Consider the following 13,614-nt stretch of genomic DNA (forward strand, 5'->3'; position numbering starts at 1 on the left):
GCTGAACTCATTTATTAGCTCCAGTAGCTTTATTGTAGATTTTTTGGAACTTTCTAGGTATAGGATCATACCATTTCCAAATAGTGGAAGTTTTACCTCTTTCTTTCCAATTTGTATGCCTATTATTTCTTTTTCTTGCCTAATTGCTCTAACTAGAACTTTAGCACAATGTTGAATAACAGTGTGATAGTGGGCATCCTTGTCTTGTTCCTGATCTTAATGGGAAAGCTTTCTGTCTTTCACTACTGAGTATGATGTTAGCTGTTGGTTTTTCCATATATGCTGTTTATGTTGAAAAAGTTTTACTTCTATTCCTATCTTTCAAAGTTTTTTTTTTTTTTTTTTGATCAATAAAGGATGCTGGGTTTTGTCAAATGCCTTCTCTATATCAATCAAGATGATTATGTGGTTTTCCCCTTTCAAATTTGTTAATGTGGTATATTACATTGATTTTGTTGTGTTGAACCACCCTTGCATACCTGGGATAAAACCCACTTGATCATGATGTATTATTCTTTCAGTATGCTGTTGGATTTGATTTGCAAATATTTTGTTGAGGATTTTTGCATCTATATTCATTAGAGAGATTGGTTTGTAATTTCCCTTTCTTGTATTTTTATCTGGCTTTGGTATTAGGGTGATGTTGGCTTCATAGAATGAGTTAGGTAGTGTTCTCTACTTGTGCCGGTTTGGATGTATTAGGTCCCAAAATGCCATGTTCTTTGATGCAGTCTTGTGGGGGCAAGGTATTAGTGTTGATTAGGTTGGAACCTATTGATTGTTTCCATGGAGATGTGACTCAATCAGCTGTGGGCAGGACCTTTGATTGGATAATTTCCATGGAGATGTTACCCCACCTGTTCAGGGTGGGTCTGAATTAAATCACTGGAACCATATAAAAGAGCTGACAAACAGAAGGAACTCAGAGCAGCAAAGGTTGACATTTTGGAGAGCAACTGAGAGTGACATTTTGGAGCTGCAGCCAAGAGAGAGACTTTCAAGAATGTACAGGAGCTGAGACTGGAGCTGCAACACAACCTGGGATCAGCAGATGCCAGCCACTTGCCTTCCCAACTCACAGAGATTTTCTGGATGCCATTGGCCATCCTTCAGTGAAGGTATACTTGTGTCGATACCTTCATTTGGACATTTTCATGGTCTTCAGACTATAACTTCATAACCAAATAACCCCCCTTTATAAAAGCCAATCCGTTTCTGGTGTTTTGCAAAACTGCAGCATTAGCAAACTGGTACACTACTCTTTAATATTTTGAATGAGTTTTAACAGGATTGATATTAATTCTTCTTGGAATGATTGCCAGAATTCACTTGTGAAGCCATCTGGTCCTTGGCTTTTTTTTTGTTGGGAGGTTTTTGGTGACTGATTCAATCCCTTTACTTGTGATTGGTCTGTTGAGGTCCTCTATGTCTTCTAGAGTCAGTGTAGGTTTTTCTAAGATTTTATCCAGTTCATTTAAGTTGTCTAAGTTTTTGGCATACAATTGTTCATCATATCCTCTTATGATCCTTTTTATTACTGTGGGGTCAGTAATAATGTCCCCCCTCTCACGTCTGATTTTATTTATTTGCATCTTCTTTTTTCTTTCTCAGTCTAGGTAAGGGTTTGTCAATTTTATTGATCTCAGTGAACTAACTTTTGGTTTTGTTGATTTTCTTCATATATATATATTTTTATTCTCAATTTCTTTTACATCTGCTCTAATCTTTGTTATTTCTTTCTTTCTACTTGCTTTGGGATTAGTTTGATAGTCTTTTTTCTAGTTCTACCAGGTGTGCAGTTAGGTCATTGATTTTAGCTCTGTCTTCTTTTTTAATGTAGGCATTTGGGACTATAAATTTCCCTCTCAGCACTGCCTTCACCACATCCCAAAAGTTTTGATATCGTGTATTCTGCTGTTCATTGGTCTTGATATATTTACAGATTTCTCTTTCAGTTTCTTCTTTGATCCACTGATTGTTTAAGAGTGTGTTAGTTAACCTCCATATATTTCCAAATTAGCAGGTTTGGCACCTGCTATTGATTTCCGTCTTCATTCCATTATGGTTAGAGAAACTGTGTTATGTAATTTCAGTCTTTATAAATTTATTAAGACCTGTTTTGAGACCAAACCTGTGGTCTATTCTGGAGAGTGATCCATGAGCACTTGAGAATGTATATGCTGCATTTTTGGGGTGCACTGTTCTGTATATGTCTGTTAGGTCTAGTTGATTTATCAGATTATTCATGTTTTCTGTTTCCTTATTGATCCTCTTTTTAGATGTTCTATTTATTGATGTGAATGGTATATTGAAGTCTCCAACTATGATTATAGATATGTGTATTTCTCCCTTTAGTTTTGCTAGTGTTTCCCTCATGTATTTTGCATAGATATTTATAATTATTATTTCTTCTTGGGGGATTGCTCCTTTTATTAGTATATAATGTCCTTCTTTGTTTCTTAAAACAGCTTTGGGTATTAAATGTCTGTTTTATCAGATATTAGTATAGCTACTCCTTTTTTTTGGTTACTGTTTGTGTGGAATATCTTTTTCCAGCCTTTCACTTTCAAGCTATTTCAAGCATATAGATGGCTCATACTTTTTTATCCATTCTGCCAGTCTGTGTCTTGTGATTGGAGAGTGTCATCCACTAACATTCAGTGTTATTACTGTAATGGCAGTACTTACTTCAACCATTTTATCCTTTGGCTTTTATATGTCATGTCTTATTTTTGTCTCTCTTTTTACCCTATTAGTTTCCTTAACTGATACTCCTCATTTCTGCACTCTCCTCCAAGCCTTTCTCTCCTGTCCATTCCTTTCAGCCTGCAGAACTCCCTTTGTTATTTCTTGGAGGGCAAGTCTCTTTTTAACAAACCCTCTCAGTTTCTGCTTATCTTTGATTATCTTAAACTCCCCCTTATTTTGGAAGGGTGTTTTTGCTGGATAGGAAATCTTTGTTCTGGCAGGTTTTCTTTCTCAGTATCTTAGATATGCAATACTACTGCCTTCTTACCTCCATGGTTTCTAATGAGAACTTGGCACTTAGTTTTATTGGATTTTGCTTGTATGTGCCGAATTGCTTTTCTGATGCTGCTTTCAGAATTCTCTATCTTTGGCATTTGACATTCTGATGAGTATGTATCTTGGAGTAGGTCTATTCAAATTTATTTCATTTCATGTATGTTGTGCTTCTTGGACATGGGTATCTATTTCTTTCATAAGACTTGGGAAATTTCTAGCCATTGTTTCCTCAGTTGTTCCTTCTGCCCCTTTTTACTTCTCTTTCTGGGACACTCATGACGTGAATATTTGCCTGCTTTGTATTGCCAATCAATTCCTTGAGACCCTGCTCAGTGTTTCCCATTCTTTTTTCTATCTGTTTTTTTGTCTATTCAAATTCAGATGCTCCATCTTCTAGCTCACTGATCCTTTCTAGTGCCTCTTCAATTCTGCTGTCGTGTGCCTTTAGTGTATTTTTCATTTTGCTATTGTGCCTTTCAATTCCCATTAGATCTATTATTTTTCTTGCATGCTTTTAAATTCTTTTTTATGCTCACCCAGTGTTTTCTCCATATCCTTTATCTCTTTAGCCATCTCCTTGAATTGATTTAGGGGATTTGTTTGAACATCTTCGATTAGTTGTTCCAAATTCTGTATCTCCTCAACTTTTTCATTTGCTCCTCTGACTGGGCCATATCTTCCTATTTCTTGGTGTGGGTTGTAATTTTTTCTGGTTTCTGGGCATCAGATTATTTTGGTGGGTTTACTCTGAAGATCAGATGTTTTCTCTTGTCTAAGATTTTGTTGTTGATTGGCTTGTGTTAATGCTGCTTCTTTGACACTTGGTTCATCAGTATTACCCACTCAGGGTAGGGCCAGGGACACATGAAGGGGGTGCACACCGTATCCACATGGCCTCAGGGAGAGGGTCAGGTGAAGATGCCAAAAATCCTTTAAAGCTGCTTACCAAGGATGCTCTTTCCTTCATGCCAAGCATATGGCCCTCTTCGCTCAAAAGCCATTTAGACATCGTCCCAGTTGTGCACTTTCCACTTCTACTAGCAGATGGCACTCTTTGATAGCCTATTCCTCTCAACTCTCAGAATGCAGGCTATTCTTAGCTTTCTGAGGATTCCAGACAATGACATAGCATCTCTGGCCCAGTGGATTGAAACCACAGGTCCCAGCACTCCAGATTCACTGGCCAAAGCTAGAACAGTGCTAGACCATGTCCCTCCCTGTTCTTGTTCTTGGAAGAATCAATCTTCATGGTCCTCTCAGTCTGTGACCCCCCGCCTGCCAAGGACTGGACATCCTGAAGTTTTCCGCCACAAGGGTAGGTGCTGAGGGAGGTTATTCATGATGTCTCACCACAGCTTCTCGATCTCTGTCCTGCATTTTAGTGGGAGTTGCACAGCACTCCCCCCAATCTCTAGAGCTCCAGAGCCATTGTTCCAGATGGTATCTGTCTGTCCCTTAGTCGTTTTTCTTGGACAGGAGTCCAGCCTCTCCCTAATCAGCCATCTTGGATCTCCTAACCTTTATTTTGAGCAAATCTTAATTTCACATTCATAAAACATTGTATCTACCCTGCTTAAGTAGTTTGCTGAATAAAGATCTTTGTTTAGTCCATTAGAAACAGGAAGAGAAGGCCCTAACAATCTAAAGCAATTCTTTGTCTGGAGAGATATAAAACGGTTAACCTTTGTTTTTTCCTAGGTGATGGTGTTTGTGTGTGTGTATGTGTGTGTGTGTTTTTAGTGAGAATTGAAAGGTATTAACCATGATAATAGGAACATAACACAAGGAGGATTTGCAGTTATTTCATGATTATGTTTAAAATATTCTTAGGACACCATCTCTTGATTAGAATGCATTTCCTAAATGTATCCAAGAACATAATAGAAAGGAGGATGGAAAAGGCAGAGAAAATAATAAGCTTGATGATGTTTGTGAAGTATCCTAGAGACTCATTGTAGAAATGTACAACAGAATAGTTAAATTTTAGTAATTTAGGGCAAGAGAATGAAGAGAATAGGCATTTCAGAACAGGGAACAACGGTATTCCATCTAGTAAGAGAAAGCTGGTATAGGAGTTGAAGTTGAGACTTTATTCTATTGTTGAGTTGTATGTTGGAAGAATTAGAAAAGGGTTAAGAATATCAGTATTGTGGCAGTTAATTTGAAGTAGAGTGGTTAACACAGGTTTGTTTTTAAAATGTGTGTGTGTGTATGTGTGTGTGTTTAAGGTTAACAAAGGCTTTAAGATAGTTAGCAGAGAACATATACTCCCCACTGTGATACTGTGATGGGTTTTTGCTAGAGTTTTTCCTGTACTGTTTTATCAAGAAGTAGTGCTCAGACATGGAGTATGAAAGATTAAGAAAATAAGTGTTCAAGTGTTGGTAGAAAAATGCTTTAAAGCTAAATATAACCTGGCCAAGACATTGTAATAGGGACTGGATTTACCCTTCCACCTGACACAACTAGGTTTACAAGAAAACGTAGGCAGTGAAGGACAGTAATCCCTGAGAGATGGGAAACTAATGAGATGAGTTCTAAGACTCCTTCCTGGTACTGCCTGGAGTGTGTTTCCAGGATGCATTGCAGAGAGAGGGAACCAATTAGAGCTAAGCAGTCTCTCTGCATTGAGAGAAAAGACCTGGGAGTCCAGGGATGCCAAGGTAGCTAGAGTTTACAGGGCAGAGTATTAGAAATGAGAGAGCTCTACAGAGATAAAGCCCCATAAATTTGCACAGGGTTCATATATTAGTTTTTTATTGCTGCCATAAAAAATTACCAAAATTTAATGGCTTAAAACAACACAGATATATTATTTCACAGTTTCTAGGTCACAAGTCAAGGTGGGTTTGACTGTATCCTCTTCTTTAAGTGAATATCTTACTCACTTATAGTACATTAAGTACATGTACTACATTTAGTATTTTATTGAAATTTTGGTGTTTTTTTTTTAACCATTCCTATTTCAAATTTGTTTTGCTGTTTTTTAGAAGGCTTGGGTGTATGCATGTATACACATGTGTAAACAACTGAGAAAAACAAATTACTCATCCAGTAGAAGATACAATTTTTGATTCTGGAAATTTTGAACAGTTTCTACGGGAGATGGTTAAAGTCAGTGGGAAAACTGGATATCTGGGAAATGTTGTTCACATTGAATATTTCAAGAATAAAATCACACTTGTTTCTGAGAAACAGTTTTAAAAAGTATTTGAAATACTTTACCAAGAAATACCTTAAGAACAATCTTTATGATTGACTTTGTGTGGTTGCATCTGACAAGGAGACTTATGAACTTTGTTACTTCCAGATTAGTCAAGATGTAGAAGAATCTGAAGCTGAAGACTAGGTAAAGCCTCACGTCATAGAACGTTGCTTACTTAATAAAACAAATGCGTTGCACAAGAAGAAGAAACATCTGGAAATGGACTCTTAATTTATTGGTGAATAAAAGCATTGTACTCTCAAAAAAAAATAGTAAGCATATAGAAGACTTGAGTAACACCATCAGTCAACTTGACCAAATTCACAAGTATTGAACACTCCATCCAACAATAGCAGAATACACATTCTTTTCAAGTGCACTGTGACCATTTACCAAGACAGACGATGTTCTGTACTATGAAAAAGTCTCAGTACATTTAGAAAAATTTAAATCATACAAAATATGTTTTTAAACAACAATGAAATTAAATTAGAAATCAGTGAAAGAAACACATCTAGAAAATCACCAAATATTTGGTAAATAAATAGCATACTTGCTAAAAAGGAATTTAGAGGCCAGTTTATAACATTAAATGCTTGTATTAGAAAAGAAGAAAAGGTTCAAATTAGTTCCCACAGCTACCACCCGAAGAAATTAGAATAAAAAGAGTACAAATGAATCCTAAAGTAAGAAGAAGAAAGGAAATTAAAAAAAAAAAGATTACAGTAGAAATCAATGAAATAGAAAACAGAGAAGATATGAAGAAAATCAAGGAAAAGATCAATAAAATTGATAACCATTTAGTTAGACATGCCAGGAAAAAGAGAGAAAAGACACTAGTTATGAGCATCAGGTGTGAGAGAGGTAATATCACAAGATTCTACATCTAAAGGTTTTAGGAATACCTTTATGCCAATAAATTTGGTACCTTAGAGAAATTGACAAACTCTTTGAAATGCACAAAGTACCAAAGTCCTCTCATAGAAATATTCTCATAAATAAAACTGCAGGTCAAGAGGACTTCATTGTCAGTTCTACCAAATACGTAAGGAAGAAATAATATCAATTCTACACAAATCCTTCCAAAAAATTGATGAGGGAAACTTACTAACTCATTAAGGTCAGCATTACCCTGATACCAAAACCAGACAAAGACATTACAAGAGAAGAAAACTACAGACCAGTGTCTCTTATGAACATAGATGCATAAATTTTAAACAAAATTTCATCAAATATAACAAATATAAAATGGATAGTACATTATGATCAAGTGGAGTTTATCTCAGGGATACAGTTTGTTTGACTTTTGAAAAATCAGTGTAATTTACTGTATTAACACACTAAAGAAGAAAAGCTATATGATCATCACAGTCATGCAGAAGACACATGAAAAAATTCAGTATCCATTCCTGATAAAATCTCTTAGGAAAGGCATAAAAGGGAACTGGCTCATCCGAATTATAAGCATCTATGAAAAGCTACAGGTAACATCATACTTAATGGTGAAAGGCTGAATATTTTCCCCTAAGATCAACTGGAAGGCAAGGATGTCTGCTCTCACCACTTCTATTCAACAGTGTTCTGTAGGTTTTTAAAAAATAAAGAACACCAAGATTGCAACGGAAGAAGTAAAATTGTTTTTATTTGCAAATGACATGATTGTTTAGAATTTTTGATGGAATCTATAAAGAAGCTGCTAGAACCAATAAGTGAATTTTACAAAGTTGCAGGATATAAGAGGAATATACAAAATTCAATTTTATTTCTATATACTAACAATGCATAGTCAGAAATTGTAATTAAAAATCAGCACCACAACAGCAGCATCAAAGATATGAAATACTTTGGGATGTGTGAAACCTATATACTGAAAATATAAAACATTGCTGAGAGACATTAAAAAGTACCATGATAAATGGAGAGATAAACTGTGTTTGTGGATTAGAAGACAATATTGTTAAGAAGTCACTCCTTTCCAAATTGACCTATAGATTCAACACAGTCCCAGTCAAAAATCTTAGCAGGCCTTTGTGGAAATTGACAAGTTGATTCTAACAAGTTTATTTTCATTGGAAATTCAAAGGACTTATAATAGCCAAAACAGCTTTGAAAGGAAACAAAATTGGAAGACTTGCTACCTGACTTAGAGACTACTATAAATCCAAACTAATGACAACTGTGTAGTGTCAGCATACAGATAGACAAATAGATCAGTTCATTTGAATGAAGAGTCTAAGGATAGATTCACACCTGTATGGTTAATTGATTTTTGACGGAAGTGGAAAGGCAATTTAGAGGAAAAAGGACATTATTTTCAACAAATGGTACTGGAACAATTGCATAACCATAGGCAAAAAATGAACTTCAAAATAAAGCTAACACCATATATAAAAATTAACTCAAAAAGATTACAAACCTAACTCTAAATCCTAAAACTATAAACCTTGTAGAAAGAAACAGGCAAAATTCTTTCTGAATTTGGGCTGGGCCATAATCTCTTGGGTAAGATATTAAAAGCACAATACATAAAAAAAATTGATGAATTGGAGTTTGTAAAAATTAAGAACTTTTGTTCTTTGAAAGATACTGTGAAGAGAATGAAAATACAATCCACAGACAGAGAAAATATCTGGAAATCACATAAATGTATAGAAAGTATGTAAAAAACTTGCCAAACTCATTAAGAAAACAAACAACCTAGTGAAACAGTGGGCAACAGATTTGAAGAGACACTTCACCAAATAAGGTATAAATGGAGAACAAATAAATGTATGAAAAGATGTTCAACATTATTTTTCATTAGGAAAATGCAAATTAAAATAACAAGATACTATATGTTGGTTAGAATGACTAAAATTAAAAGGACTGTCCATACCATGTTTTTGGTGAGAATATGGATGAACTTGAACAATGCTGGTGTGAATGTAAAATGGTACAACTACTTTTCAAAAGTTTGGCAGTTTCTTATATAATGTTAAACATACACTTACCGTATGATCTAGTCATTCCACTCCCATGTATTTACCCAAAAGAAGTGCATGCAATAACTGCATACAAATACTTGCTCACAAGTGCTTTATTTGTAATCACCACAAATGAGAAACAATCCAGATGTCCATAGACAGGTGAATAGAAGCAATCCAATAAATGGATTTAATGGAATTCATACAAAGCGATGAGTTATTGAAATACAGCACAGTGTTGACCCAAAATAATTGTGCTATGTGATAAAGCCAGACAAAGAAAAGATTACATACTACCCCATCCATTTATATAGAATTCTAGAAAATACAGTCTTATCTAAAGTGCAGAATTAGTGGCTTCTTTGGGAGGGGTGAGGTTGGGGAGTTGCAGAAGGTAGCGATTGTAAAAGGGTATGAGAAGACGTCTGCGGATGATGGATATGTTTATTATCTTGATTGTGGTGATGGTTTCACATATATATGCATATACATATACTCTTCAAATTGTATGCTTTGAATATATGCAGATTATTATATATTAAGTGTATCTCAAAGCTGTTAAAAATAATTTTAATTTTTTTTATGTTCTCCATTTTGTAATGGTTCTCCATTTTACGGATGGCCTTAAGGTTTAGAAACATACCCTTGTCCCAGGGCTGATGAATGGCTGAGCCACTTTTCTAATATGCTGCAGTGTTTTTAGGCAACATAAATTCTATTTCCCAAACTTCTCATTTTCTTTACAGATGTCTGTGACTTTTATCATTGTAGTCTCTAGATCCAAGTCCCATGAGGCATGTGTCATGTTTCTCCTCCTCATTTTTGATTCCCCAATGCCTACTTTAGTGCTGGGGACATGACAGAATAAAGAAAAGGGTTAGAATGTTTAGCATTTTTTTTTAAAGGCAGGAAATTATTGTTTTTCAGACAGTTTTTATTTTAAAAAGATCAAATACATTTTTTCCACTAAAAGAGGTAATACATTGTTTTCTAAAAATTTTGGAAAGCATTTAATTTCCTGCTAAGATAAATATATTGTAAAATGTTTTGAATGAACTGTCAAGTTAATTTTAATGCTATTTACCAAATGAAGTAAATCTCTAGTTAGCTAAATTCTTTTTATTTGTACTCCATGTTATTCCAAAAAGAATTTAGGACATTTACTAAACATACATGTTAATTTGTAACCAAAATAGTTGGGGAATAGTTTATTTTGGTTCACTTTGTTCAATGATAATTAATGTACGTTCTGTGAGGTTAGAGAGTTTTATGTTTTGTTCATTACTATATTTCCAGTGCTTTGAACAGCACCTAGAAACTAAGGTGCTGAGAGAACATCAGTTGCCTGTTTTAAAAAACGTTGAATAATAATTGCATGTAATACACTGAGTTTATGTTTAGCATTTTATCTTTGAGTCTTGATTTTATAAATTTTGTTAACAATTATAACCACCATTTTGAACACCTTTTTTTTTAAACATCAGTTTTTAAACATTAGTGTTTTACCTAGAGATGTTTGACCAATACTTTCCCAACGACATACCTAAAATTGTTTCTATTCTTGTATCATTAAAATCCTTGCCATTTGTTGTGGTTTATAAAAGAGTGCAGAATGTGCCAAAGAGGGAAGATGTTCTGTGAACTTTACTGTTGTTCTACTTTTTCCTTCTCATTTGGGATTGCTGAACTAAAACTTCTGTAGTATAGTGGTTTTTAAAAATCCCAGGAATTGGAGTCCACTCAGCCACTTGCTGGCTAGGCAATCTTGGCAAGTTACATAATTTCCCTATTCTCTGTCATATTGGAGCAATAATGTTCCCTACCTCATGGGATTACTGTGAATAGTAAATTAGTTAGTATAATATCTGTAAATCACTTAGAATATTGCTTGGCACATAAGGGCTCAATAAATGCTAATTAATATTTTTAGGGGTTTTTATGAGGCTTAAATGGATTTATGTATGTAAAATGCTTGGAGTATCTGGCATTAAATGCTCAATAAATGCTAGTGGCCTGTTTGTCTAAAGAGGTTGTATCTTTGGATCTCTACGTATGTCATTTCTTTAATTGAATATATTTTAGAGAATGAGGAAGAATCATTAGTTTTTCCTCAAAATCCATTATATTGACTTGTCCCAGTAGGTAAAGCTTATAAAGTTAATAAATAAATAAATTTAAGTAATTGTTTTCTAATTTCTAAGTTTAGAGCATATGTTAGATTTCTCCAAGTTCATGTTTATTTTTACCATTAAAAAATATAGATCTTTGATTAAAATCACAATTTAGTATAGTACTTTTCTTTGAAAAGGCCTGTTAATATTTCTAACCTTGTTTTTTTTTTCCTTTTTTTATTATCCCTTTTTTAGGTTTGTGGAATCTTGCTTCTCTCTTCTCTAATCTTTGTTTATTTGTGTTGATGCCCTTTGCCTTTTTCTTTCTGGAGTCAGAAGGTTTTGCTGGCCTGAAGAAGGTAAGTGAATCATGTTTTGGAGTTAAATTTCTTAAAGGAAGACATAAACATCATTCATGGTAAAATAGAAAAAGTGGGTTTAGACAACCATTTGTTCATAAATCATTATACCATTAAACTATAAACTGTCAAACTATAAAAAGTTTAATAATAGTTAATATTAACAATACACTGTTATTGTGAATAATATTAACTATGATTTGAATAATATTACATATTAAATTACTTTGCATATCCACAGTGGGAAGTCATCTTTTAGAAGTTTGAATACTTTTATAGTATGCACAACTTAGTAGGGTATTCTTTTATGCAATGGATGAACTTGATTATAGTATCTGTTATTCCTTTCTGGGGTATCTCATTTAATTTAAAGTATGACATGAAATTCTAAATATTTAAAAATATATCTTGATGTAAAAGTTATTTCAAAGCCAGTGTTTTCGAGATACGACCATGCAATAAGGTCAAACATTCTCCCATTAGATGTTTGAACTGAAAATATTGTGTTACTGATCCTAGGGTTAGAATTGGGCAAATGGGGAGACTTTGCAAGAGCATTTTAAAGAATTAGTCAAGACTCTGTGGTAATAACTTAATCTACCCTTGAATATAACATTTTAAACTGAAGGCAACTAAGTTTCTATTTATTGAGCATTGAGATCTTTGTTGTGCATATTTGGAATGTAATGCAAAGATTTAAGTAGTTAATACTTTCTGAGTGATTTTTAATGCTTTTTTTTATTGTGAACTTTAACATATATACATAACAGTGATAACTTTCAAAGTACGATATAACAAGTAGTAAGAGAGCAAATTTCAAAGAATGTTATAGGTTACAGTTCCACAATTTCAGTTATTTCCATTATTGTAAAATATAGCATATATACAGAAAGGTGTTAACTTTCAAAGTACAGCTCAAGAAGCAGTTATATAGGTAATTTTCAGAAATGTTATGGGTTATAGTTCCATAGTTTAAGTTCTTTCCTTGTTGTGGAATATAGGCTATATATAGCAAGGTGAAAACTCTCAAAGCACAATTCAATGAAAATTTGAAATAATGTTATAAGTTACAATTCCACCATTTCAGTTATTTCCTTCTAACTATTCTAATACCCTAGCATCTATCTATATATATATATGTGTATAAGTTACAGTTCCACCATTTCAGTTATTTCCTTCTAGCTATTCTAATACCCTAGCATCTAAAAAAATATATGTGTATATATATGTATTTATATAAAGTTTCAATATTTGTAATCCTTTGTTAAATCCTGTCTTGTCTGTTGCTACCCCTTCCTCTGGTTTAATCACTTTCTTGATCTTCAGGGGTGTCTAGACAGTGACCACCCTAACTTGTTCATATTGAAAGAGGGTGTTGACATTATGGGGAATGGGGCTGCATCTGATTGTTTTTCCTAAAGAGGCTGTTGCCTCTGGGTTTTAGGACTTGTCTGGCCTAGAAACACTCTGGTGGGTTTAAGTTTCTGAGAGATAAAACTTAATGAGTGAATCTTTTATAGAATCTCACATAGGGGCCTAGGAATTTCAGGACTACTTTTGGTAAGGGCATGGAATACTGTGGCCATTTGGATATCTAGCTGGAGCTTGCATAAGAAAAATCTCGATAGTCTCTTGACTCTATTTGAGATCTCTTAGCCACTGTAACCTTATTTTGTTCCCTTTTTCTCCCCCCTTTTGGTCAGGCAGGCATTTTCAGTCCCTTAATGCCAGGGCAAGGCTCATTCCTGGGAGTTGTGTCCCACGTCGCCAGGGAGATTCATTCCCCTGGGAGTCACTGAGTGACTTAAACTTGACAAAATGTGTTCTAATATTAGAGTTTAGTAATAGACATATGCCTTTTAAAATTTTAGTTCTATTTCTGTGGTGACATATGGAGTGAAAATATGTCTGTGTATCTTATTTTTGAATAATATTATAAAGCCAATTAGATA

The 13,614-nt window shown here is 34.2% G+C and overlaps 1 protein-coding gene across 11 annotated transcripts in view; it reads left to right on the forward strand.

Annotated features, from left to right (window-relative positions):
• LMBR1 (limb development membrane protein 1) overlaps positions 1 to 13,614 on the forward strand; it is a 360,445-nt gene that overhangs the window by 92,604 nt on the left and 254,227 nt on the right. For all 11 annotated transcript variants that reach the window (XR_005216916.1, XR_005216915.1, XR_005216917.1 and 8 more), the window contains exon 5: positions 11,559 to 11,662. Coding sequence is in view for 6 of the 11 variants with exons in the window: in XM_037835728.1 (XP_037691656.1) it covers positions 11,559 to 11,662 (104 nt within the window). In the remaining 5 variants the exon portion in view is untranslated. The remainder of the gene's footprint in view (positions 1 to 11,558; positions 11,663 to 13,614) is intronic.

The sequence above is a fragment of the Choloepus didactylus genome, chromosome 5, assembly GCF_015220235.1.
Source record: "Choloepus didactylus isolate mChoDid1 chromosome 5, mChoDid1.pri, whole genome shotgun sequence".
Classification (NCBI taxonomy): domain Eukaryota; kingdom Metazoa; phylum Chordata; class Mammalia; order Pilosa; family Megalonychidae; genus Choloepus; species Choloepus didactylus.